This window comes from Triturus cristatus, chromosome 7, assembly GCF_964204655.1.
Source record: "Triturus cristatus chromosome 7, aTriCri1.1, whole genome shotgun sequence".
Classification (NCBI taxonomy): Eukaryota; Metazoa; Chordata; class Amphibia; order Caudata; family Salamandridae; genus Triturus; species Triturus cristatus.
Genome location: NC_140590.1, coordinates 1,855,289,086 through 1,855,315,076, shown reverse-complemented (window position 1 = coordinate 1,855,315,076; position 25,991 = coordinate 1,855,289,086). Strand labels below are relative to the sequence as shown.

Below are 25,991 nucleotides of genomic sequence, written 5' to 3'. Positions count from 1 at the left end.
TAAGTGTACTTTACAAGCACCTATCTTATCGCATCTCAAAGAGCACAGCGTTTCCTATAGAAGAAATGCCATATTCCATTGTTCTTCAAAAGGAACTTGAATTGAAGTCGATAACTTCAGTACCATTGCTGCTTAGTACAAATACTTCAGACAGTAAATGCAATGTCTCGTTAATACTGTTTGCTTCACATTAATCCATAGCAGTGTGTAAAGCTCACACATATTCCCTTTTTTACCAACTTTCCACATTTCAGCTCGTTCTGCAGGATTTCCGTTTCTCAATACCGCTACTCATTTGACGGAAGACGATCCAGGTTCAGTTTTCACTGATCAACTTGGTGCCGGAGCCAGTGAAGGCGAAATTGAGCGCCGCCCAAGTAAGCTACTAACACATCTGATTTGTCCACTTGTGTGATTGTTCAGTAAGGGATGCCTTCCCAGCAAGTTGCAAGCCACATCTTGACCTGGACTAACTGACCACAATCCCTTCTGATAATAACTGTTCCCTTTATGTCAAGGGGATTTCCTGATTGCGATTTTCTGCGAATCGTAATTCGAAAATTGATATTCCTAATGTATGAAGTTTTAAATTAAAATTAGCAATTCCCGGTAGGTCATAAACCGACCTGCCTCATGAATATTAATGACGTACTTTGCAGTTTGCAATCTTTCCGAAATGAGAGCCATCACCGGGATGGTTGCCTGCTGGGGTCAGCGACCACCATGTCTGTGATTGTTTGTACGTAAAGCAATCTTTTTTTGTTTGAAATGCAGCCCGTTTTCATTAAAAGAATAAAGGGAATGCTTTAAAAAAAACAAAAAACAATTAAACATTTGCAGTTCATTTTTTAAGAGTAGGCAGTGGTCCCAAGGACTGCTACCGTCTCTTAAAAATATTTGTTTTTACATCTCAAAGGGGTAGAGGCCCCTTTTGCACATGATTACCATTACCTTTCCGTGGTCAGTAAAAGAATAATGTTTTTTTTACTGTCATTCAGTCACAAAACATTTATATACATTACTGGGTATCGGTATTTGAAAAGGATGCCCTAAACACACCCCTTCCAAATACCTATTCAAAAACCCAAACTGCGATTCTGTTGAATAGCAGTTTGCTGTTTGTACATACCAAAAAGCATTTTTGCGTTCACAAACGACCTGATTCTGTTAATCGGCCTGTTTGTTACCTCAAAATTACTTCATACAACTGACCCCAGATCTCTTACATAAACTAGCTGACAGCCTAGAGATGTGCAAAGAGTTAATTACTTTGCGCACTTCTTAATTTCTTCATGCTCCCACTCATACCTTAAAATGGCCCTTTTGTGGCCTCGGATCATACTGTTCCAAAATCCCGCTCTTAAAATTGTAAAGACAATTACTTGTCCCTTCAGTCTCCCAATCCACAGAGAACCCCTCCATTTTCATAAGATTGTACAGTAGATTTTGAATTTCTGTTCCAGGTAATAGGATACGTAACCGTTGGTTTTATTTTGCAGAATGTGAATTTGTTTCATTCCGTATAAAAGATGAGATGGAGACCTTTGGCTCGGACCCACCAGACGAAACGCATCTAGAACGTCTCAGCAGACCTAGAGGTGAGTCTAATATTTAGCTGTATAGAATTAAAAGTCATACTGTTCATATCTTTGGAGAAGCGTCATTATGTCCTTTCTGGCACTAGTCATTTCTATTGTCTGCTCCCAGCCGTGCCATCTTTTCCGTTTTAAATCCAGTGATGGGTTGCGAGAGGCCATCCCCCCCCCCCTCACATTCTTCAAACATCAGTCTCTTCGTTCCGTGTGGTACCTTTCCACCTATAAATGCAGGGCGCACATTTTGTTTGTATCAATTCTTTTCCCCTTATTCACTAGATCAGGGTTTTCCCATCTGCAGCTTTCCTCTTGCTTCGAGTAGCATCCGCACACTGTATAGGTTACCAGAACGCGAGTAATGCTGAAGCTTCTCTTTGCCTTTTTCTTCAGCTAACCTTTCCAGTCTTCTTTTTAAATCCTTGGCTCTCAATATTTCCATCTTGCTTGCTCTGTGATTCTCTGTCAGTTAAAATGTTGAAAGTTGAAGATTCTCAAATGATGCAGGGGTTAACTGCTTTCAAGATCTTTCTCACACCTGATAGCTCCTTACAAAAGTCGCTTTCTGATAATTGTGATGTTCCGATCCCATTGAGGTGATGCAGCACGCCTATACTACTCCGTAATACTGGAGATCTCCTTATGTACATTTCATCTGAATTTGAATGCCCCGAGATACCCCTCCTGGGGTGATTTGCGCACGTTATGAGTTGAATTAACCTAGCATAACAATGTGCACTTTGCTTCCCTGGCTTGGTTAATCATTAATGATAGCCTTTAATAGTTTTTTTTAATAAACCTTATTGGTTTACAGGGATATCCAATAGACAGTACACTACAAGAATCTCACCTTAAACATCATGTCATTTTGTCTCTCTCAGTTGTCTGGGGGCCTAGGTAGACCCACCATAGTCGTACGTACAGAAATCGATATTTGTACAAGCATCGCTAGGAGACAGTGATGTTAAGAGAAACCTTATTGCCATGGATGCCTGAATCCAATATACAACAAAATGAATCGCCCCACCTACTCCCATCTGCTCTGGTACTAAGCCACTATAATGCATTTAACATAGGATCAGAACAAACAGGCTTCTTCTATCCACAGCATAATGATCCGCATCTCGGCCTTCCCCGATCCGCGTCTCTCCGCACTCCAGTACATAGGCACCATGCTACCCAGCCTCGGTACCAGATACTGCCAACCCCTGTGGCTCTCTCAAGTCAGTCAGTATAGCAGATCAAGCACGTACATCATCCTCAAGTTTATCATCTCTACAGACATGTCTCATCCATACCTCTTCTGCAACCTCCCATTCAGAAACATCTTTCAACCATGCCTCATATGTGGGAGTTGTTGGATTAAGCCATTCCATTGCTATGCTTCTCTTCGCCAGTACCAGCCCAAGAAGAACAAATCTCCTGCTTGGTTTCTTCTTTGGAGGGGAGGGGAGAAGGCCCAACAATATTTGACTGACCTCCATCTACATGTCTCATCTCAAGGTCTAATTAGGTTTTGTAGCAGTTCATACCAGTACGAGGACAGGAACTGGCAGGACCCCACCGTATAGGTCAAGTCGGCTAGTGGAACCCCACAGAGCGGACAAGAGACATATATACTAAGGAGAACTTGTGTAATAAGGTATGTATGGTGTATAAAGTGTTAGTGTATGGCTTTAGGCTCCTGCGCTCATTCCGTGTGATCTGTGGTTGCGAGGTCTACATTGACCATACATCGTTTGAGGAGTTGTCCGTTTTGTGTACGCCTGTTTGAAATCCTAAGGGCTGAGGACAACGCATGATTTATTGGACTAAGGTCCCTCTGTGTACCTTGAGGACCGTGAGATACCAATTGGGGAAAGTCAAATAGGGAGCATAAGAGAACTCCGTCTATAAAACAAAGAGATAGATCCACATACGCTATATTACAGCCCTGAAGAAGTCCTTCAAAAGGACGAAATGCGTTGGCTACTGCGGATTGTAACAAGAAAATAAAGATTGAAGAAATACAGATCAGTGTGAATCATCATTGAATGAACGGACTGTCTTTTTTTGTGTGTGCGGACCACATATATCTTTACAATTGCCTGTTGTGGAAGGTTCTTTCACAACAAAGAGAATCAAAAGGGTCTGGCTCTCTGTTGGTCGACGCACCAAATGTAGATCTATTTCCCAGTAGTCCGATAAGTGCGGTACTTTTTCCTAGATCCTTTTGTGTTAATCCCAGGTTTGAACCGTGCGTTGGAGCTTATTGTCTGCCCCCCGTCATGGAGCTTCAACCAGCATTAGATGACAATGGTTTCCCTACAATGCCTTCCCATTTGGTCTGAACTGGTAACACCTCCAATGGTAGGTCATCGCGGAGAGCTCTAAGTAAGTGGGAAATCAATCAACGCCCCTGGTCAATCTCAAGAAGTGTGGTCAATGTACTGGACCGAGGCGGTTCATCGGGAAGGACGGCCATGTCTATTAGAAGTATTGATCCAAGTCCGGAGAGAAGGAGTCTACAGCCTCCTCCCTCGTGATAAAGCTCCCTCCGGGGTAAAGATCACCTTTCACAGCCTCCCTCTCTCCACTTTCACACTGACATAGAGTCTGCAATCTGCAAGAAAGGTTTCATTGCCCACAACGGAATGTCTGGGGCATAAGGCGCCTGCCAGAAAACCCTGCGGACTGCTCCCTCCCACACACCAGCTACCAACCAAATAACCTATAGAAAGGAGGATGGTAAACCAGTGGGCTGCATGCTGTAGCTGGGCCACCATATAATAAAACTCCATATATAGACCCTCAAGTTCGCTAGCATCCCGCTAAGAATTGTCATGTCAGTATTCAGGAGCAATCTTGGTCTACACGCAGAGGCAAGCTCTGGATACCTACCTGCATTAGGAGCATGACGACCAACATGGAGGCCGGCAGAACACTGGAGCGCAAGGCCTCCCCTACACCGTCCGAAGCCGATCGGCCACCATGGCAGTAAATTTATGGTAAAAGTCCATCGGCAGCAAATCGCTGCCTTGGGTTTTTGCTGTTTTAAGATGCCTAATGGCGGCAAGGATCCCCTCCTTGGTGAGTGGGCCATCTAGGGTCTCTCTAACCTGTGGTTCAAGGCACAAAGGCGAGACATCCATCAAAAACCTCCACAAGTCATCTGGGGTGGGGGGGGGGGGAGGAGGTGCAGCTGCTCTGTATATGTGATCCCAAGGTGGGCACCAAGTACCCGATTTATCACCTGTTGTGTACAAACTAAAGCCCACTTCTCAGTGCGTAACGTTAATATGCTGGAATCTGTAGACTCCCTCTGGAAAAGTCGGGCTAGCATCGCTCCCGTCTTATCTCCCTCCATGTGCAGCCGCTGCCTATAGACCGTATACATATGCTTTTCGAGCCTGCGCCAACCCTCCAAAAGTTCTGTCTTGACTGTGCGCCAGTCCGTCAACTTGTGGGGCCTAGTAGGAAGCACAGACTTTATTTTCCACAGTTTCAATTCATGTTGATGGATATCGCGCTCCAACTGTCGACGGACCCCATTGGACATCTTAATGCAGGCTCCTCGTAAAATAACCTTCATTGCTTCCCAATCTAGGGCCCTGCTACTTGCATAACCCCAATTGTTGGCAAAGAAGTGCGTCAGTGTGTCGGCAGTTGTCGCCGCAAATGGAGGATTTGTCAGCGCCTCTGCTCGAAGGCGCCAGAGAGGGATCGCCGGGTGTCCAGATCCACCTCTGAAGCACACCAAGAGTGGAGAGTGGTCCGAGAGGTAACGGGCCAGGTGAGTGATGTCTGTAACCATAGGTGCTAGCTCATAAGAACGGAAACAGTAATCCAATCGACTAAATGTACCAGTCGCATGGGTGAAATAGGAAAATAGTCTTTTCATTGGGTGCCTTTCCCGCCAGACATCACATAGGGTAAAGCCACGTAATACATTCCAAAGCGACTTGGTGAGGTGGGGTTTAGTGTGGTCCCTCGGAGGTTCCCGTTCAAGCCTGCCATTCAAAACACAGTTACAGTCCCTGGTGAGTATCAGAGCTGCACCCAGATAGGGCGACACCGTCTTCAGGACCTCAGGGAAGAATTCCGGGGAGTCGACACTGGCGGAATACACGTTAATTAAGAGAATCTCCTGACCATCTAGGGTCCCATGCAGAAGGGTGTAGCTTTCCTTGGGGTCGACAATATTGTGCCCATGGCTAAATGGTACTCCCAGGGCCACCCAGGTGAGCACCTCATGAGCATAGCCAGAGTATGAAGTAGCATATACGTGCTCCCTCAAAGGCTTCCATAGACAAGGAATTCAGGCCCTCTCACACATGGGTTTCTTGAAGGAAGGGTATGGAAACCTTATAACATTTCAGGTAGGCAAACATTCGTCTGAGTTTCTGAAAGTGGTCTAACCCTCTGACATTCCATGTGCGAAATGTAATCACATGAGCAGCCATAACACACGGATCTCGCTCACACACGACTCCACAGCCACCTATTGCCAACGTTGTAGCTGGTACAGTTCAACCGGAAGGAACCCATCCGCAGGGCCCAATTGCACAAGAGTAGAATGAACTTCAACAAGTTAAACATTAAGACACTCCACCAACTCCCCTCTCCCCTGGCCATTATCTTCAACATCCCCCCGCCCCCCCGTCGAGACATAGGAAAGTGGAAAGTCAGCGAGCTCCACCCCATACTGCAACTTTTAAGTTAACCACAAAAAGACATAAGAAAAACAACACTCCTGTCCTCCTTCCCTAAGAGGGTGTGAGGTCAAAGCACTCATACGCCCCTCCCCCATGGCTACGGCCTCGAGGGTGTAGGCGCTCCCGCCAACCTAATTGAAAACCCAAAGTAAAGTATAAACATCAGATATCAACATGGACATCTCTGGAAACCAGATATCAGGTAGTGTATCTTAATGCTACTTTCTTATCATTAGTATCTCTATGTGAGAAAGTGCCCTCTTTCTGCATGGTTGCCCCTACTTTTTGCTGAATTGCTGATGTACTTTGACTGAGTGTGCCCTGGGCTACTGCCAATCAGGTACCCAGGGCCTATGTTCTTTCCCTAAAACTGCATTAAAGCCTAAACCCAATTGGCATCTCTGGCCACAGGTCAGTCCCTGGTAAATGGTACCACAGGTACCCAGGGCACTATGACCAGAGAAGGCCTCTAAGGGCTGCAGCACTTATTGTGCCACCCTTAGAGGCCCTGTACCCTGACACTCACACACTGCCTTTGCAGGCTGCGTGTTTTGGTGCAGAACAAAGTGAAGAGTCGACATGGCACACATCTCTGTGCGCCATACCTACAACCCACTGCCCTGGCATAGGTCAGTCACCCCTCTAGCTGGGTGCACTATACCAGTGGTGAGGATACAGGTGAATTAGCCCTGTACCCCTACAGTGTCTAAGTCCATTCTTAGACATTGTAAGTGCAGTGCTGCCATTAAGAATATATGGTGCTGGGAGTTTGTCATTACGAACTCCACAGCACCATAATGGCTACACTGAAAACTGAAAAGTATGGTATCCAACTTCTCAGCACATTAAACCCACACTGATGCCAGTGTGGGATTTAATGAAAAATGAACAGAGAGGGCATCTTAGAGATGCCCCCTGAAAACGAACCCACCTCTAGTGTCCAGGCTGAGTGGCTACCTAGGCTGCCACCACCAGACATGTTTCTGGACCCCTGAGTTGAGAGCCTGCTGCTCTCTGGGGCCTGAAACAATGTACATCCTGGGACGAGGTGCCAAGCCTCCTCCCCCAGGATGGGCAGGGTTCACAAAGGGGAAGCTTCAAAGGCTTGCCGCCTCTGTGAGCATCCCCAGGCCACTTGCTGCTTTCAGCAACTGCTCCCCACTGGTTCTGACCTCCACGTTGGGCGGGAGAACCGGCAGTAAAAACAAGTGAGGAAGAGAGGTGTGCTCACCTCTGCCAACTCCACCTCTCAGGTAGGGGAGGCGAGGTGAAGCACAACTCTCAGTCCACGCCATCTTAAAGATCAGGGGACTCAGCCAACCAGGGATAGGCTCATACCTGCCTCCCACTGGAGGGTGGCATAATAGGGGGTATACCCTCCCCAGGGAAGTTGGTCCCTGCCTTTTAACTACTTGTAACGCCCCTAAATCTGGTATTTAGGGGCACCTCTGAACCTTGCTTCCTTAGACAAGAACCTGCAACAAGAAAAGAAGAAGGACCGAGCAGCCGTGCCGAAGCTAACCAAGGGAAGACGTCCACTGACTTGGCCCCAGCCCTACTGGCCTGTCTCCACCTCGAACCTACCCCTGCGAAATCCCAGTATGCCCTGCAGGCAGCAACCGCTAAAACCCCGTAGGACCTGCCTACCTTCAAGCACAAAGACTTTGTCTCCCGTGAACACCGGATTTGTTCATCTGCAACCTCTGGCTCCAGCCGGACACCGTAAATCTGCCCCACTCTGCACCCGCCGTCCACGGCCCGAGCTAGAGTTGGCATACACCACGAGGAGGTCACCCTGGTGATCCTGACCCGAGATCCGGCGACCCCTGACCTGCCTCAAGCCTCCAGCCGACGCGACCAGGAGCTGTTATGAAGATCTGACCCCTAAAGGCACCCCTGCACCCGACACCCCACGGCCTTGTGTGCTCAAACCGACGGTGCCTAACCAACCCCTGATTTTCCAACTTGCCTGCAGTGTCTTTCCCAACCGGAGGTTCTCCATTGAAAACAACAGGGCATCCGACTTCGAAACAGCACTCTGCACCCGGCCGCCCTAGTGCCGCTGAGGGTGCACCTTTGGTGCTAATTTGTTTCCCCATTTGCCCTGAGCTAAAGTCCAGGAGCTTTGCTCCCACAGCCAAGTGGCCTGCTAGTCCGCAGCCACCAACCAGAGGCCCCCTATCCCCCATTGGATAACATTGGGCCTCAGCACTCTGCACCCAGCCGCCCTAGTGCCTCTGAGGGTGTAACTAGAGTGCATCTTTGACCCTGGGGGACCCCTGAGGCTACCCCCAGAACCTAAACTCCCACTACCAAATAATTACCTCAAAACCGATAACACTATTTTCCTCCATAGGTTAACATTGACTGTTTTTCTGCGAAAAGTTTTTAATTGTGGAGTTTGAGAAACAAAATAAATTTTTTAAGTTGCATAATCTAACAAAAATGATTTAACTTGTCTGTTTTCAGGAAATGTCCCAGAGTAGTATCTAGGTATACTACTCTGTGTAAGCCTAGTAATCGCAAAAAGTTACTTGCCTGCTATTCTACTAAAAAGCCTATTCAAGTCTATGTACTGCATTTACTAAGTATTGCATTTCTCTGTATCCATACTGTAAATCAAACCAAAGTGCATATGCAATTATCATTCAAACTGTATTCCAATTGCATTACTTCTGTAAAGTATTTATTGCTTACCTGTGCCAGACTTGCTTGGTTCTAGAAAATAAAATAACTAAAAGAATATTTTTTATACAAAGACAATTGGTCTTTGAGTGTGTGAATTCATTTGCTGCCTGAGTGTGTACAACAAATGCTAAACACTGTCCTCTGATATTGCCTTACTGCTCAGCCACACTACCACAAATGGAGAGTGAGGTACTATCTAACTTTACCGCTGCTTCCTTTGGGGATCCCCTGGACTCTGTGCGCACTATACCTCATTTTGGTATAGTATATACAGAGCCAGCTTCCTACATTATAGAAACAGAGTGACCTTCTGATAGCAAGGGGTCTCGAATGGGAGTGGTTTGCAGGATAGCGTCTCTGTCGCACAAATTGAATAGCTTGGCAATAATTGCTCTGGGTGGGGCCAGAGGCCTGTGGGCTCTTTCTGTTGTGAAGAACTTGGAGATCCTTTTTGGTATGAGGACCATAATGATCAATTCCTTTAGGAAAAGTTTGCCAAATTGCCCCTCCATCCTCTCCGGGAACCCCACAAATCATAGATTATTCCCAGAGAGGACCTTCCTTCCACGTCTTCCATCCAATCATCCTATTGAACCACTTGTGTCTGCATGTTGATGACTGTGTCCCAAAGAGTGCGAACCTCGTGCTGTTGAGTACTCCCATTCTGTTCTGTAGTGGTCACCCGCTCCGTCACCTTGCATAGGTCAACTAGCAGCTGGTTTATATCTAAAGCCACAGAGTCCATTTTGTGGACCATCTCAGCCTGGGAGTTTTGGATTGCCGCTAGCAAGTCTGCAGGGTTAAGGCTGTTTCCTCAGCCTGTCCAATTTCTCTTCGGTGTTAACTTCACCCCTTGTGGTGGTGGAATGTTCGAGGGAACAGTCTGTGTATGGTTACTGATTTTGTTCCCTTGGGTTGACTTGGTACCTGTATCCTTCACCATCGAGAGAGCTGAGCGCACAACAGCCAGTCAGGCCACAGTGCAGATAGAGCGTCAAAGAGCTCCGGGGTAAATTACTTAAGCGATCAGCACGCTCTGGGGCACCAGCAGCAACCACCCCACAATCAGCCTGTGGGACCCCCGGGTGTCAGAACCTAGGCATCGACTCCTGACTCCCGGGTAGGACAAATGACCCCCGGATGAAGGCCGGAACTCACTGCAGCCCTTCAATCTAGAGGATCCCCAAATCCTCATAGGGATCGCCACCAGGCACTTATACCGGGTCTGGGTCATCTGCAGCTGAGTCCGTGCATGTGAGTACATATGACGCAAGAAGTTACCAGGCCTTATCGTAGTCACGATATAAGGGCTACCCTGGCTCAAACAGTGTGCAAGGCCGATCACACGTGCCTGTGGTGGGGGCCCCACAGCCCAGTTCCAACATTGGGGGCCAGCAGCTAGATCTGGATCTCAACTGCTCTTGTCGGGCAACCGCAGTCATCTCAGTTGTTACAGCACACAGAGAAGGCCAGAGGCAGAAGCAGCGTAGAGCTGTGGGACCTCAGTACCTTCCTGTAGAGGGGCAACAACACCCCCGGCGGCACCGGTTTTCTCATCCACGGCCTGCTGCCACAGGAGCAGCACCGCCTCCAGACTTAAGGCACTCTCCAGGCCTCTGAGAGGGCGCACGGCCCACAGTGCAGGATCTTGGACCCCTGAATCGAACCACTCGGGGACCGTCAGTTGGGGTCTTCGCAGGGTTATGGGTCCTCACCCCCCTCCCACGCTGCCAGTGTGTGCATCAACGGTGTGAGAAGTTGGCCTGATGTATGATGTCACTAGTTCTAGTGTACACCTTATATCAGTCCAAATACCCTTATGGTGATTGGTTGTAAAGTCAACCTTATAGACCAGCTATCCTAGTGGTAGCATGGACAAGAGCAGTCTTAGGCTAAACTCTGTGAAGCCAGCTGTGATACCATATATAATCCCTTGAATACCAAATGAAAGGACACCACAACAGATATATATATAAAATAAAGTGTATTTATTCTAGTCAAACCCTCAGCACTCTTTATGAGATTAGAGGTAAGTACAACACAGTCTTATTTAAGCATACATTAAGTCACACAGGTAAGTAATACAGTTAGGCCCTAGGGGCCACGCAAACCATATACTAAGTAAGTGGTATAAGGACCACTGTCACGGAAATAGAATAGGCCTAGGCCTAGGGAATCGCTGGGGCTACACTACACTAGCGTTAGTTAGGAAGTGGGAGGCCCACGGGATTCGTGTGCAGAGTGGAAACACTCACGCGTAATGCGTAAAAGTCAATAGCAATAGTACAGTTTAGAAAACGGTAGATTTAGGACACTTCCGGAGTAGCTAGGAAGTTGAGACTTGAAAACTAGACACTAGGATAGTCACTATCCTGATGAGCACCGGAGTACCCAAGTTACCTAGCCCACAGGCTGCGGGTGCATAGGGGTGAAGATGCGTCGGTTTTCGTCGTCGACTCCTATGGATGCCTGAAGAAAGATGCTGACAGGCAGTCAGTGAAGAGTGTCCGGTGGATCCCAAGGCTGGGATCAAGAAGAGAGGAAACCTGCAAGCAGAAGGGACAGAGTCAAGGTCACTAGCCAGTGACCACGTGGAACCAGGAAGGAACCAGGCGATGTTGTGAAGATTGCAGGCGAAGGTGAAGCTTGTCGCTGCAGCCAGGAGGACCAGGAAGCGTCGAGGACGACCAGGACCAGGAGGCGAGCTGTCCCACGAAGGCTCTTGCTGTCGGCGGCGTCGAAGTTGGACTAGGACTCACCCAGCCTTGGCAAGCGGAACCCACGAAGAACGAAGGACTTGCTTCTGGTGCAGACCAGGAAGGTCTGGGGTGCTTCTTCTTTGCAGAGAAGCGGGAGCCAGTCTGGAGGAGCCAAACCAGCGCAGAAGATTTCAGGGTGCGTCGTCACAAAGGCCACTAGCCAGCGGGCAAGCAACCGGACAGACGCGGCAAGCAGGAAAATGCAGAAGGGCCCCACGCAGGACTCGTGGAGTGTGGGGGGCTGATCTTCGGTGCAGATGGTGCTTGGGGTTGGAGCTTCTCAATCCCCGGTGCACCACTTCGAGGGTACCTCAGAAGCTGCGCTTTAAGTTACTAGCCACTTTTCCCAGGTAGCCGGTCCCACGTCGCTCGTCGCCTCCACGGATCTCAGCTTTGCTGTCGATGTGGATCAGGGTCGGAGAAGTCTGGAAGTCAAGGCTCTGGTCGGGCTCTGCAGTCGGTTCCTCGTAGAACGTGGGCAAAGCAAAGGGTAGTCTCTTGATGGTGCCTGTTTGCACAGGGTAGCCACTCCTTGGCTACAAGGGAGATTCTTCAGTCTTCTTCTTTCGTCGAATGTCGAAGGTCCAGAGTTTCTGTTCAAGTTTGCAGGTTCAGGATAATCTAAAGTCTTGAGGCCCAACTCCCACTCTTATACTAATCTGGGGGGCTGGGATACCTGCTAGGTCACGCCTTATGGGTGGGACCTGGGAGGGGGTGGTTACACCCACTTCCCTTTGTCCAGTTTCGCGCCAGAGCTGGGGCTGGAGTGCCCCAGCGCCGGTTTGAACTGGACTATGCAAGGAACACCTTGTGTGCCCCAGGCATGTCTCATTCCTTTCAGCCCACCCTGCCCCAATACACTAAAGGCTGTCTGGGGAGGTGCTAGCACCTCCCCAAGCAGGAAACCTATTGTCCAGGCCTCCCTGGCTGGGATCACTCCCAGCTGCAGGAGGTCAGACTTGTGTCGTGGCAGCAGCATCCATTTTGTGATGCTGAGGCTTTGGTCAGAGGCTAACAGTTGAAGTATGATTTTAACATGTCTTTCCCTCTAGAAGGGGGGAATAATTTCCTCATGTCCAGAAATGGCATGGGGGTATTATTCCACAGTGTTAGACACCTTACACGACATGTTTCGATAAAGCCAATCCATAGTTACCATAACCGTCTAAGATTATAAGGCACTTTAAGAGTATATGGTAGGCTATATCATAGAACAGCTATAAGGACAAGGTTCCGAAAGCTGCAGACAGGCTCAGCTCATGCTAGAGCACCATCTCACATGTTACCAAGCACTCTGCCTCCAGGATTGTTAAGGCCTGCCATAGGAGTGACTGATAGGTACACATGTGTCTATATGTAAGTTAGGTATAGGAATACTACACCTAAGCAAGGGGTGATTACACGACCTTGCCCCAGCTGAGTGATCAGCCAGTTGTGTCAAAATGGAAGGCCAGGCCAGGGGTGGCATAATACATGCTGCAGCCCCTGGTAGGCCCAGGGTACACCTATGCCCTGGGTACCTAGGGTACACTGTACAGGGGCCAATAAGGTGATCCTATCCAAATGGGTTATGCACCTAAAGTACATAGTATTAATTTAGAGAGAGAACAGCAGGGCTGTGGGTCTGATTAGCAGGCCCACAGCCACATCTAAGTCGAAAACCAGTAAAGCAAAAGCAAAAAGTGGGGGTGAACATAGAAAGCAGACCCTACTCTCCTACAAACGGGATTCCCAATCTTCTGCAGCGTCAGTCCCCAAGGCCACCTAGTGGGTTGGCCTGCGCCATCATTAACCACTGGTACAGCCCATGGCCACGCAGCTCAAACCACGGGCCGTCTGATTGGCCTGGGCAGTCCAGTAACGTCAAGGGCCACCCACTACCTGGAGCCACAGAACCCACTGCTCCAGATGTTTACGATTCCACTCATCCGCCAAAGACAAGATGGCGCCAGCCTGACTCCCTGAGGCCGCTCCTGATCTCCGCTTGGAAAACTGCTCCGGCAGTAGATCTGTGGTGGGTTGCATCACAATCGTCAAGCATTGGGGGGCATTTTGGGGAGGATGTCCAGTATTTTTTATGGAGGATATTGCCAGGATTGTAATGATGCCGGCGGGAGTGCAGAGAGAAGCGGCTAACCGGTCATCTTGCTTGACCACGCTCCTCATCATTATTGATAGTTGATTAATAGTTAAAAAATAGGTAACATTTCTTCTTATATAAAAACTTTGACAGTTGCTTAGTTCTTTGATGTTTCCTAAGGTGTGCCTGGTTATTATGTTCGTGGCATGTGTAGCTGTAGATACACGTACTGTGCATACTTCTATCATCTAGTGCTGGGCTCGACATGTGCAACTTGTTTTTCTTCAAAGAAGACTTTGAGTCACAAGGTATTGTGACTCCATCCATTATTGGTAATGCGCTTTGGGCATCTGCTCGATTGTTAGATTGTTTTTTTTCTTCTGCTGTTGCGTTCAGCCGTGTTTGAACAGCCCTCTGGATCGGCACTTCTCTGTGTTCATCTCGCTGGCCTTCGAACTTCTCCATACCTGTTGGATCAAAAAGGTACAGCTGTTTCAGCTTCTTCTGTGTCTTCACGACCTCGGCGACCAGACACTTCTTGACACCCCTTCGGGGACTACGCTAAATACGCCACCAGTTCCGGCGGGCCAGAAATCATCTTCAGCACCAAAGAGGCCGACGCCCAAAGCTGCATCCTCTGTGGCTTCTCACTTGGAGGGGTAGTCCTTCCTTCCTTTAAATCCTCATGAGACCGCTTTTTACACATGAGCCTCAGGATGACCCCATGGAATGATTATAATGTTGATCCACCTGGGGACAATGACGTGGACTGCTATCCTGCCAAACCACCCTCTCCGGACAATGCTACTTCATACCACAAGGTCCTTCATTGAGCTACAGCCTTCCACAAAGTGGACATGCACAAGGATTTCCTGGTGGAAACGCACTCCTCCAAACAGCGCTTTCTCCAATGTTTACTCATGCTTAAGGGCATGTTGAACTCCTCCTGAAACACTCAAGGAGCCGGTCAGAGCCAGGGTGGCGACTTACATGGTGGACAAGAAACATAAAGCTTCCCCCTCATATTCTCCTTACATCAGAGGTGAATTCCCCCAGACTCTCTGGTAGTGCACACAGCCTTTAAGCATGCCAGCCCCCCTCCCCACCCCTGTACTAGGAGAGCAGGAAAATTGACACGACTGGTAAACTTGTTGCAGCACAATCAGCCACCCATTGGCATATCGACAATTTAATCGGTCTTCTCTCCATGTACGGCCATGGCCCACTAGTATGAAATGGAGGAGCTCCTCCTGCACACCGTCCCGGAACAGAACCGGAAAGAGGCAATGACATTATAACCGAGGGGAAGATCATACCCAGCACAACTATTCGGTGTGCCCTAAACGCCACGGACACTGCGTGCTTTGAATCAAATCAAGCGTACTCATCCAACACCACGCCTGGTTGCGTCTCTCTGGCTTCAAGCCAAATGTGCAACAGCACCTGCTCAACCTGCCCTTGGATGGGGAGTACTTCTTCGGACTGTAGGTTGACAAGTAACTAAAAAAAAAAATAAAGAAAGACTGGGAGATAACTACGAGTACGCTCAAGATGCCTTCTCTCCATGGTTCCTTTAGCAGGTCCCAGTACCATGGAAGTGCTAAGTGTATGTCCCGCAAAGCCTCTACCTTCTTCCAGAGGTAGCAGGTCCAGCAAACCCCTTCACAGGGCTATGCCGGGGGAGTTACAGGGGTAACAACTCCTAGGATAGAGGCTAAAGCATTCACCCTGCAAAACACTGACACACTCACAGTTCCCTCCCAATCACACTACACCTGTCGGGGAAGCCTACATGGTGGGCAGAATTCAGCGCAGATCAGTGGATACTCGCCCTCGTAGGGCAGGGTTACTGCTTAGGGATCACCACAACTCCACCAAACATCCCACCACGCAAACACACCCTCTGTCCGGAACACCAGTGGATCCTCCAAAAGGAAGTAGAGGCAGTCATTCAAAAGGGGGCATAGAGTCTGTACCACCACTCCAGCGTGTTAAGGGAGTGTCCTCCCCTACTTTCTCATCCCCAAGAAGGACAGGATTCTTAGGCCCATACTCTGTCTCAGGCCCCCCAGGAAGTGCATCCTGCCAAAGCGCTTCCACATAGTGAAGCTCCAAGATGTCTTCCCTCTGCCACAGCAAGGCGACTTCATGACTGCCCTTGTCTTGAAGGCCTGCTTTCACATCACGATCCACTCTGCAAATCGCCGTGACCTCTGGTTTGTGGTAAGTGGCCAGTGTTTTCAGTTCAAAGCACTGCCCTTCGCGGTCGCCACAGCACCCAAAGTGTTCACAAAGGGTCTTGCCATGGTAGCCGCTTATTTCAGGAGACCGGCACCCACGTGTTTCCTTATTTGGACGACTGACTGATCACGATCGCAACCGAATGCAATGCTTAACCGATACCCAGACCACCATAGACCCACTACACGGTCTACGGTTCCCCATCAGTACCACAAAATCCTACCTCCAGCCCCTTCATATAGGGCACTCCTCAGGGGCAGATCTCAACTCAGTAACTGGGAAAGCCTATCCCAGCCCTGCCTGGGTCCATGCTTTCCAGTCGCTGCTCCCCCCTTTATCAGCCAGATCACCACATAACGGTCGGAACTGTCATGCTCCTCCTCGGGATGATGGCCTCTTGCATTGCCATAGTTCCCTATGCTAGGTCACATATGCACCTGTCACAAGAGTGCCGAGCAGTACAGTGGTCTTGAACGAGGGTCACTGGGAAGATCTAGAGTTGAGCTAGGGCCACACCCATCGCTTGCTGCAGGGGTGGAACAGCAACAATCTGTTGCATGGCCGGCCTTTTGTCAACCCAGTTCCCCAGGTGATCATCGCAACAGACACTTCCCTCATAGGGTGGCCGGCACATTTGCAGGGGTTGACTGTTCAGGCTAAGTAGCTATCCCATATAGAGCGACTCCACATCAACTAATTGGAGCAGAAGGACTTTTGTTGACATTCAAAGCATTGGTTAGTCACATTCAACACACACTGGTCCTCATTCGCATGGACAATTGGACCGCCATGTTCTACCTATAGGAGCAGGGTGTCAGCATTAGCACAAGGCATTTGGTGGTGGGCACTCCATCACAGAGTCCATCTTCTCATGCAAAACTTACCAGGCATGGACAACGTTATTGCAGACCTTCTGAACAGGTTGCAGCAACAAGCCCACAAGTTCGACTCCCGTACTTCCGTCATTGGGGTTTTCCAGACGTAGATCTCTTTGCACCTGCAGGAAAAAGCCAAATGCTTTGGCTGCGCCTCCATGTACCCACAGTCCATGGGCAATGCAGTATGGATGAACTGGTCAGGGATATTTGCCTATGCTCTTCTGCCGCTCCCACGTCTTCCGTTTGTGGTTAGGAAGGTTCAGCAAACATCTCTCACCCCCATTCTGGTGGCTTCCACATGGGCCAGACAGCCCTGGTCCACCACCCTCCTCGGCTCTCCCGACTGCCCCACAAGAGGCTATCAGACCTTCTCACACAGAGCCAAGGCACTGTCAGACACCAGAACCCCAGACAACTCAATCTTGCGATTTGGCTCCTGGTGTCCTAGAATGTGGGTACCTGAACCTCCCTCCAGAGTGCAGGATCATCTTTAAGGAGCCACACAGACCTACAACTCAAGACTGCTATGCAGCCAAATTGAAGAGGTTTGTTCACTACGGTCGTCCTAGACACAGTTACTAACTCAAGGCAGCAGGCCAGAACATTGTTATCGGCGTCACTTGCAAAATGTGGGCCTTGCTTATGCATCCAACGTTTTTATTTTAGACTCAATTGCTGCTTACCTTCAAAAAAGAGAACACACTTCACTGTTCAGGGTTCTTGTCATTAAGCAGGGGCGTAACACAGGCCCCCACAGCCCCTGCGATGTGAGGGGGCCCCCGAGCTGCAGGGGTCCCCTCTGCGCAGTATTCAGGCCCAATAGCGCCGGAATAAATCCGGAGCGGGGGCCCCTCCGTGTACGTGGCAGGGGGGCCCCCTCAACTTTCATTACGCCACTGTCATTAAGGCCTTCATTCAAGGCCTTAAAAGAGTCATCCACCCAGGGTACCACCTGTTCCCGTGTGGTACCTCAACATTTCTCTCACTAGACTTATGGGCCATTCCTGTCCTGGAAGGTAGCCTTCTTAGTCGCCGTCACGTCCTTCAGGCCGGTGAGAGCTGGAGGCTCTAACCTTGGAGGAACCTTTCTTCCAGGTTCACCAAGATAGGGTTGTCCTTATGCAAACCCCAAATTCCTCCCTAAGGTGGTCACTACGTTCCACCTCAATCCAACCATGAGCTCCTGGTGTTCTTCCCACATCCAGATCCAATGGCAGACAGAGCTCACACTGGATGTCAAGAGAGCCCTTACATTGATAGCACACAACCCTTTTGTAAAACGCAGCAGCCCTTTGTCTCCTTTCCAAAACCACACAAAGGCCGTGCCCTCTCCAAAGCAGGAATTGCACAATGGATGGTCTGATGCATGAGTACTCACAGACATTTTCCCAGGGGCCACAAAGTACGGTCTGCCGTGTGACCGAGGGCCACACTGGTTCCAGCAGGGTGGCGGCAGTGGGTCTGGGTGGGTCAGGGATTGTGTAAGAAGGTCCACAAAATGTGAAATAAACGGGCAAGCATTTATTTAACATTTCTTTTCGAATATTAGTGCTTAGCAACTGGGCAGCAGCTGGTGCTGCTGTTCACCAGAGGGGCCTCGTGTAAAGGTCAAGATGGCCGCCAGCGGCCCCCGGGCCGTGCTTTGAGTATCACTGGTCTAATGCATACAGCCCTGTTACGCAGAAGCCAGGAGACCTTTGCCTGTTCATCCCAGACCCCACTCTACCCACAAGAAAGGGGCCTCTGTAGCTTTATAAGGTAAAATCCCTATAACTGAGAATGTCCTGGTCCACTCCACACACTTTCACCAAGCACTACTGAGTGGCTGCTCTAGCACACCCACAAGCTACCGGCGCCCAGGCGTACACTGTACACGTTTCCAGAACGACATGCCACGAACAGATGCCAACAGGGTAAGTAAGAGTTTCCTTTCATCAGTTTCACAGACCCACTGAATAACTGGACAATTGATAATAAACCGAAATTGATTAGAGCAACAGCATGTTGCCCCCTCCCTTTTGGAAAGGCATGAGTACACTGTCTGATGAGTGCCAAAAAGCATGAAATGAGAAAAAGAAGATTTATAAATACCGACTGAGCAATACTCGAGTGCTGGAGCTAGCTGCAAACTACCAGGTTATATTTGGACTCTAGAACCCACATGACAGTGTTCCAAATATAAACCCGTATTTTGTGTGTGAAGTGAATGTCTGCATCTCTCCGGGTCATTGTTGTTTGTTTGATTAATATGCTTTTGGATTATTTTAACCAGATTGAAAGTGCTCAGTTGATTTTCCACCAGGAACTGGACAAACAAAATTACTTGATGCACATGGAATGAGGGTAGAGGCCATAGAGACCGCACTTGTCAAATGAACAGTGTTTTCTTTCAATAAAGCTCTTACAGTGCAAAGAACCAAGGAACACTGCCCTCTATGTTCCTTATCAGGACAAAAGCCCTGTTACAACATTTCATTCAAAAAGGTTCAGCACCGTTCTAAAATAGTCAATAAATGTTCAATGAAATGTTCAAGACGTCAGTCATTTTCTTGAGAAGATTCTCTTTTTTTATTATTTTGCAGTCACATGGAAATGAAGAGTCACATTCACATTAGACATGAAGGATCTTAGCCGACGCGTTTCGTCTCTTACAAGGAGACTTCTTCAGGGCTTTCTTATAACATTAGTCTGGTTCAGACTGCAAATTATTTGTGAATAGAGCCTGTAATCCAGATTTTCATGCAATTCATGGAAAATCCAACAATTCAGTATCTCTTTGGTATTTGACCAGTCAGCATTTGGAAAATAATGTTGTAAAACGAATGGCATCCCGAAGTGCACAATGCGCCTGGACCAATTTGGGTGATCTAAAAATAAAGACTGTATCCCTCGAGACAGGATAACGTTTCACGGCATAATAACCGGCAGGTTATTATGCCGTGAAACGTTATCCTGTCTCGAGGGAGACAGTCTTTATTTTAAGATCACCCAAATTGCTGACTGGTCAAATACCAAAGAGATACTGAATTGTTGGATTTTCCATGAATTGCATGAAAATCTGGATTACAGGCTCTATTCACAAATAATTTGCAGTCTGAACCAGACTAATGTTATAAGAAAGCCCTGAAGAAGTCTCCTTGTAAGAGACGAAACGCGTCGGCTAAGATCCTTCATGTCTAATGTGAATGTGACTCTTCATTTCCATGTGACTGCAAAATAATAAAAAAAGAGAATCTTCTCAAGAAAATGACTGACGTCTTGAACATTTCATTGAACATTTATTGACTATTTTAGAACGGTGCTGAACCTTTTTGAATGAAACAAAATTACTTCTTGAAGGTTCCGATATATTATCATATTTTTATAGAGATTTTGGTTTATAGGCGCATGGCATTCATCAGAACGTGTAACTTAGAGCACTCGGAACAGACTTCATTAATTTAATTCATTTTATACAGATTAGCCCAGAGTGAACTCGGAACTATACCCTCCCTTGATCTTTCACCTGAACTAAAACCTGAGAGTGAACCCACCACTCTACCACCCAAACTCAGTGCCTTTAAGTGGGCACAGCACTAGTTTCCTGCCATGGATGGGGCCAGCTCAGCCAAACAGGACTGTGTGCCCGCAGCCCGCATCTCCATTATTTACATTGTTTGCAGTGTACATTTATTTGTGCTTAACGTAATGTTGTCTTTGTCCCCAGGGAGGGTAGAGGGGTTGTGTGCCTCGCACTTCATTCTGCCCTCGGTCTTCAATGGGCCTCCACACCTGGCCATTCTTAGTCAATATTTAGCCCACAATAGGGTGCTCGTAACTGGTTTCCGCAGTGGTTCTTTCTTTTCTATTTCTTGTGGGAAGTGCATCTCCCTGTCTTCTTTGTCACTGCATCTCCTTCCTGTGCATGCATAGTTCTTCATCCACGTCTGTCGAGTCAGGTCCTCTAAACCTATTCCTGGCATTCCTGTGCAATGAGCTGGGCTGCTCAGTCTGGCCTCTTGGGCACATCCATCGCTGAGTCCAGTGTGCTGTTCTTAAGGCGTTGTGACTAGGGCGGTTGAAGAATCCTGTTTGTGTGCGACTTGCTTCAACCTACAGCAGGGTCCTTCCGCAGTCCAGATCCAACCCTCCCCTGGGGTTTCAAAGAAGTGAGTTCTGGCCTAGAATGAATGAATGAATGAAAAAGGTATTTGATAGAGCGCACTGCGGCCAAGCGGCTTCCTGGCGCTAAAACCTGATCAAGACTCACATAAATCAGACCGAAGAGTTAGGGAGAGAAAGCCTGAGAGAAGAGGAAGGTTTTTAAAGCTTTACGAAAATGGGAATAAATGGGGATAGAACAAATAGAAAGAGGGAGACTGTTCCAGAGCTGAGGGGCCAAAACCGAAAGGCGAGTGCCCCCGGTTCTGGATTTACGAAAACGGGGGATGTGCAAGAGAGACAGAGAAGAAGAGCGAAGGGTGCGACAAGGGGCATAAGAAGAGATGAGAGAGGTGATGAAAAGAGGAGCAGAACGGGAATGAGCCTGAAAGGCTAAACAGGCCAGTTTAAAGAAAGATCGAAAGTGGACGGGGAGCCAGTGAAGGGATTTGAGTGCAGGAGTGATGTGAGAAGATTTAGGAAGGGAAAGAATGAGGCGGGCAGCTTGGTTTTGAATGGCCTGAAGTCGGCGAGATTGAAAAGCAGGAATGCCTACATACAGGCCATTTCCATAGTCGATGCGGGAGATGACAAGAGCCAAGACTATGGTTTTAAGGGCGTCAGTGGAAAAGAACCGTGAGATCTTCCGGATGAGACGAAGGGACAAAAAACAAGAAGATACGACGGAGCTGATCTGACTATGCATCGAAAGGTCATGGCTGACTTTGATGCCAAGAGTGCGGACAGAGGGGACAGGTGAGGGTGGGGGGCCGAAAGAGAGGGGCCAATGTGCAGGGGACCAAGGATTAGAGGGGCCACCCGTGAGGACAAGTTCCGTCTTGTCAGGATTGAGTTTCAGATGGTTGGCACTCATCCACTCAGAGATAAAGACTAAAGTGGAACAAAATTTGGGAAGGGAATCAGGAGAAGAGGATAAGTCAAAGATGAGCTGAAGGTCGTCGGCATAGTTATATACAGAGACCCCCAGCTCAAGAAGGGAAGTAATGAGGGGTTGGATGTAAAGATTGAAAAGTAGGGGGGAAAGAGAGGAGCCCTGGGGGACGCCACAGGTAACCGGGCGGGAGGGGGCCGAAAAGCCAGAGAGATGGACCGCCTGGGACCTATCCCGAAGAAAAGACGCTATCCAGGAAAAGGCCACACCCCGAATACCAGCTGATCTGACACGGTCGAGAAGGATGGAGTGGTCGACCGTGTCAAATGCAGCGGACAAATCGAGGAGGACCAGGGCTTGGGGAAGATTGAGATCAGCTTTCCCTTTGAGCTCATCCAGAACCGCAAGGACTACCACCTCCGTGGAATGACCCGGGCGGAATCCGGCCTGGTGAGATGCCAATAAGCCATTCTGCTCGACATAGGAGGAGAGGCAAGAGGTGACATGTGCTTCAAGAATTTTACCAAGATATGGGAGAAGGGAAATGGGACGAAAGTTGGAAAGAAGAGAGGAATCCAGGCCAGTTTTTTTTTAAGATGGGAAGGACGATAGCAGATTTGAAGGAGGAAGGGACAGAGCCCAAAGCCAAAGAAGAGTTGAGAAGAGCAAGAGGGGGAGCAGAGCAGCTGGTGAATAGGATTTTGAGAATACAAGCTGGCGCACAATCGGCAGGAGAGCCTGACCTGACTTTGTCCAGGAGTTTAGAAAATAATTCAAAAGAAATTGGAGGAAAGGAGACAAAAGAAGAAAGAGGAGGAGGGGGGGGGAAACAAGGCAGGGTTGGGACACTGGGGGAATGTTGGCTTTGATCTTCAAGATTTTGTCAATGAAAAAATCATTGAGTGAGGAGCAGAGGGTATGTGAAGGAACGGGACCGGGGGTGGAGCGATCGGAAGTGGCTAGGGCGTGAACCAGGGAAAATATTTCCCGAGGCTTATTGGCAGCTAAAGCCACTTTCTCAGTAAAGTAAGAGGTTTTAGCTGCAATGATCGCTTTTTTGTATTCCGTGAGAAGTGATTTGTATTTGACGCGCCGAGAAGGACTGTAGTTGCGTCTCCAAAGGCGTTCCGACCGCCTAAGATCGAGTTTGAGCACTTTAAGCTCTGGAGAGAACCACTTGTGAGCGTCATGGGGACGAACCGTTTTGTATAGTACTCTCCTCTTGGCTATATACAACAGCATGTATTAAAGTCCCAGCCCTCTTCATTGCTGTTTTATCTGGTTGTATGTTTTCCTTTACCCCAGAACCCCTCTTTTGGTATGTTACCATTACTTCAAGAATTTTACTTTGGTTTAAATTCACTTCAGTGTTTTTACATAGGAGTAAGTGTTGCTTCGGAACCTGTCACATTGCATGGTGTTTCTTAGGGAGTTGTTACTTCGCATACAGGTAGGTGTATAGTTGTGCATAGGGGTAGCTTGGATTTTTAGAGCTCAGATATTGGTTATGCATGTGGTTGCAAGGAGTTTTTTGGGCTCATTGGTGGGTAATGCGTTGGGGGTAGCTGCTTTTCGTAGGGCTCAGTGATGGGATATGCATAGGGGTTGCGAGGAGTTTTTAGGTTTCAAGAATGGGTTATGCATAAGGATTGCAAGGAGTTTTTAGGGCTCATTGGTGGGTAATGCATTGGGGTAGCTGGGTTTCCTAGGGCTCAGTGATGGGTTATGCATAGGGGTTGCAAGGAGTTTTTTGGGCTCATTGGTGAGTAATGCGTTGGGGATAGCTGGGTTTCGTAGGGCTCAGTGATGGGTTATGCATAGGGGTTGCAAGGAGTTTTTTGGGCTCATTGGTGGGTAATGCATTGGGGTAGCTGGGTTTCATAGGGCTCAGTGATGGGTTATGCATAGGGGTTGCAAGGAGTTTTTTGGGCTCATTGGTGAGTAATGCGTTGGGGATAGCTGGGTTTCGTAGGGCTCAGTGATGGGTTATGCATAGGGGTTGCAAGGAGTTTTTAGGGCTCATTGGTGGGTAATGCATTGGGGTAGCTGGGTTTCGTAGGGCTCAGTGATGGGTTATGCATAGGGGTTGCAAGGAGTTTTTTGGGCTCATTGGTGGGTAATGCGTTGGGGATAGCTGGGTTTCGTAGGGCTCAGTGACGGGTTATGCATAGGGGTTGCAAGGAGTTTTTTGGGCTCATTGGTGGGTAATGCGTTGCAGGTAGCTGGGTTTCATAGGGCTCAGTGATGGGTTATGCATAGGGGTTGCAAGGAGTTTTTTGGGCTCATTGGTGGGTAATGCATTGGGGTAGCTGGGTTTCGTAGGGCTCAGTGATGGGTTATGCATAGGGGTTGCAAGGAGTTTTTTGGGCTCATTGGTGGGTAATGCGTTGCAGGTAGCTGGGTTTCATAGGGCTCAGTGATGGGTTATGCATAGGGGTTGCAAGGAGTTTTTTGGGCTCATTTGTGGGTAATGCATTGGGGTAGCTGGGTTTCGTAGGGCTCAGTGATGGGTTATGCATAGGGGTTGCAAGGAGTTTTTTGGGCTCATTGGTGGGTAATGCGTTGGGGATAGCTGGGTTTCGTAGGGCTCAGTGATGGGTTATGCATAGGGGTTGCAAGGAGTTTTTTGGGCTCATTGGTGGGTAATGCGTTGCAGGTAGCTGGGTTTCATAGGGCTCAGTGATGGGTTATGCATAGGGTTTGCAAGGAGTTTTTAGGGCTCATTGGTGGGTAATGCATTGGGGTAGCTGGGTTTCATAGGGCTCAGTGATGGGTTATGCATAGGGGTTGCAAGGAGTTTTTTGGGCTCATTGGTGAGTAATGTGTTGGGGATAGCTGGGTTTCGTAGGGCTCAGTGATGGGTTATGCATAGGGGTTGCAAGGAGTTTTTTGGGCTCATTGGTGGGTAATGCGTTGCAGGTAGCTGGGTTTCGTAGGGCTCAGTGATGGGTTATGCATAGGGGTTGCAAGGAGTTTTTTGGGCTCATTTGTGGGTAATGCGTTGCAGGTAGCTGGGTTTCGTAGGGCTCAGTGATGGGTTATGCATAGGGGTTGCAAGGAGTTTTTTGGGCTCATTGGTGGGTAATGCGTTGCAGGTAGCTGGGTTTCATAGGGCTCAGTGATGGGTTATGCATAGGGGTTGCAAGGAGTTTTTTGGGCTCATTTGTGGGTAATGCGTTGCAGGTAGCTGGGTTTCGTAGGGCTCAGTGATGGGTTATGCATAGGAGTTGCAATGAGTTTTTAGGTTATGCATAAGGGTTGCAAGGAGTTTTTAGGGCTCATTGGTGGGTAATGCGTTGCAGGTAGCTGGGTTTCGTAGGGCTCAGTGATGGGTTATGCATAGGGGTTGCGAGGAGTTTTATGGGCTCTGGGATCAGTTATGCATATGAGTAGGAAGGCGTTTTTAGAGCTCAGGGATAGTTTATGCATACAGGTAGCATGTAGGTTTTAGGCTTCACAGATTAGTTATGTGTAGGGGTAATAAGGAGTTTATAGGGCTCTAGGATGGGTTATGCACAGGAGTTGTAAGGAGTTTTTAGGCTAAAGGGATGGGTTATGCATAGGGGTATCAAGGCGTTTTTAGTGCACAAAGATAGGTTGCACAAATGGGGTTGCACAAATGGGGTTGCAAGGAGATTTTAGGGTGTTGGGATGGGTTATGCATAGGAGTTGTAAGGAGTTTTAGAGCATTGGGCTGTGTTATGCATTGAGGTAGCAAGGGGTTGTTAGTGCACAAACATAGGTTGCACATATGGGATTACAAGGAGTTTTAGTGCTTTAGCATGAATTGTACATTATATTAGCAGGAGTTTTTAGGGTTCAGGGATGGGTTTCACACAGGGGGTGGCATGGGGTTTTATGGCACAGGAATAGTTTGTGCATTAGGTCTGTGTGTTAAATATTAGGACAGTTTTTTTTTGGTACAGTGTGTAAATTGTAAAATAAAATTAACATTTAATTTTAGGGACGTGTTGCAAAGGACGCTGGGGTTATGACAGGGAACAGTTTTAAGGATTTTTTTCAAGGT

At 48.3% G+C, this 25,991-nt stretch overlaps 2 protein-coding genes across 3 annotated transcripts in view; both read left to right on the top strand.

The window, feature by feature from the left end:
- LOC146813460 (uncharacterized) overlaps positions 1-25,991 on the top strand; it is a 285,012-nt gene that overhangs the window by 186,978 nt on the left and 72,043 nt on the right.
- LOC146813461 (uncharacterized) overlaps positions 1-25,991 on the top strand; it is a 94,732-nt gene that overhangs the window by 58,159 nt on the left and 10,582 nt on the right. For both annotated transcript variants that reach the window (XM_085620220.1, XM_085620219.1), the window contains 2 exons: positions 255-377; positions 1,500-1,598. In XM_085620220.1, the coding sequence (XP_085476346.1) occupies positions 255-377; positions 1,500-1,598 (222 nt within the window). The remainder of the gene's footprint in view (positions 1-254; positions 378-1,499; positions 1,599-25,991) is intronic.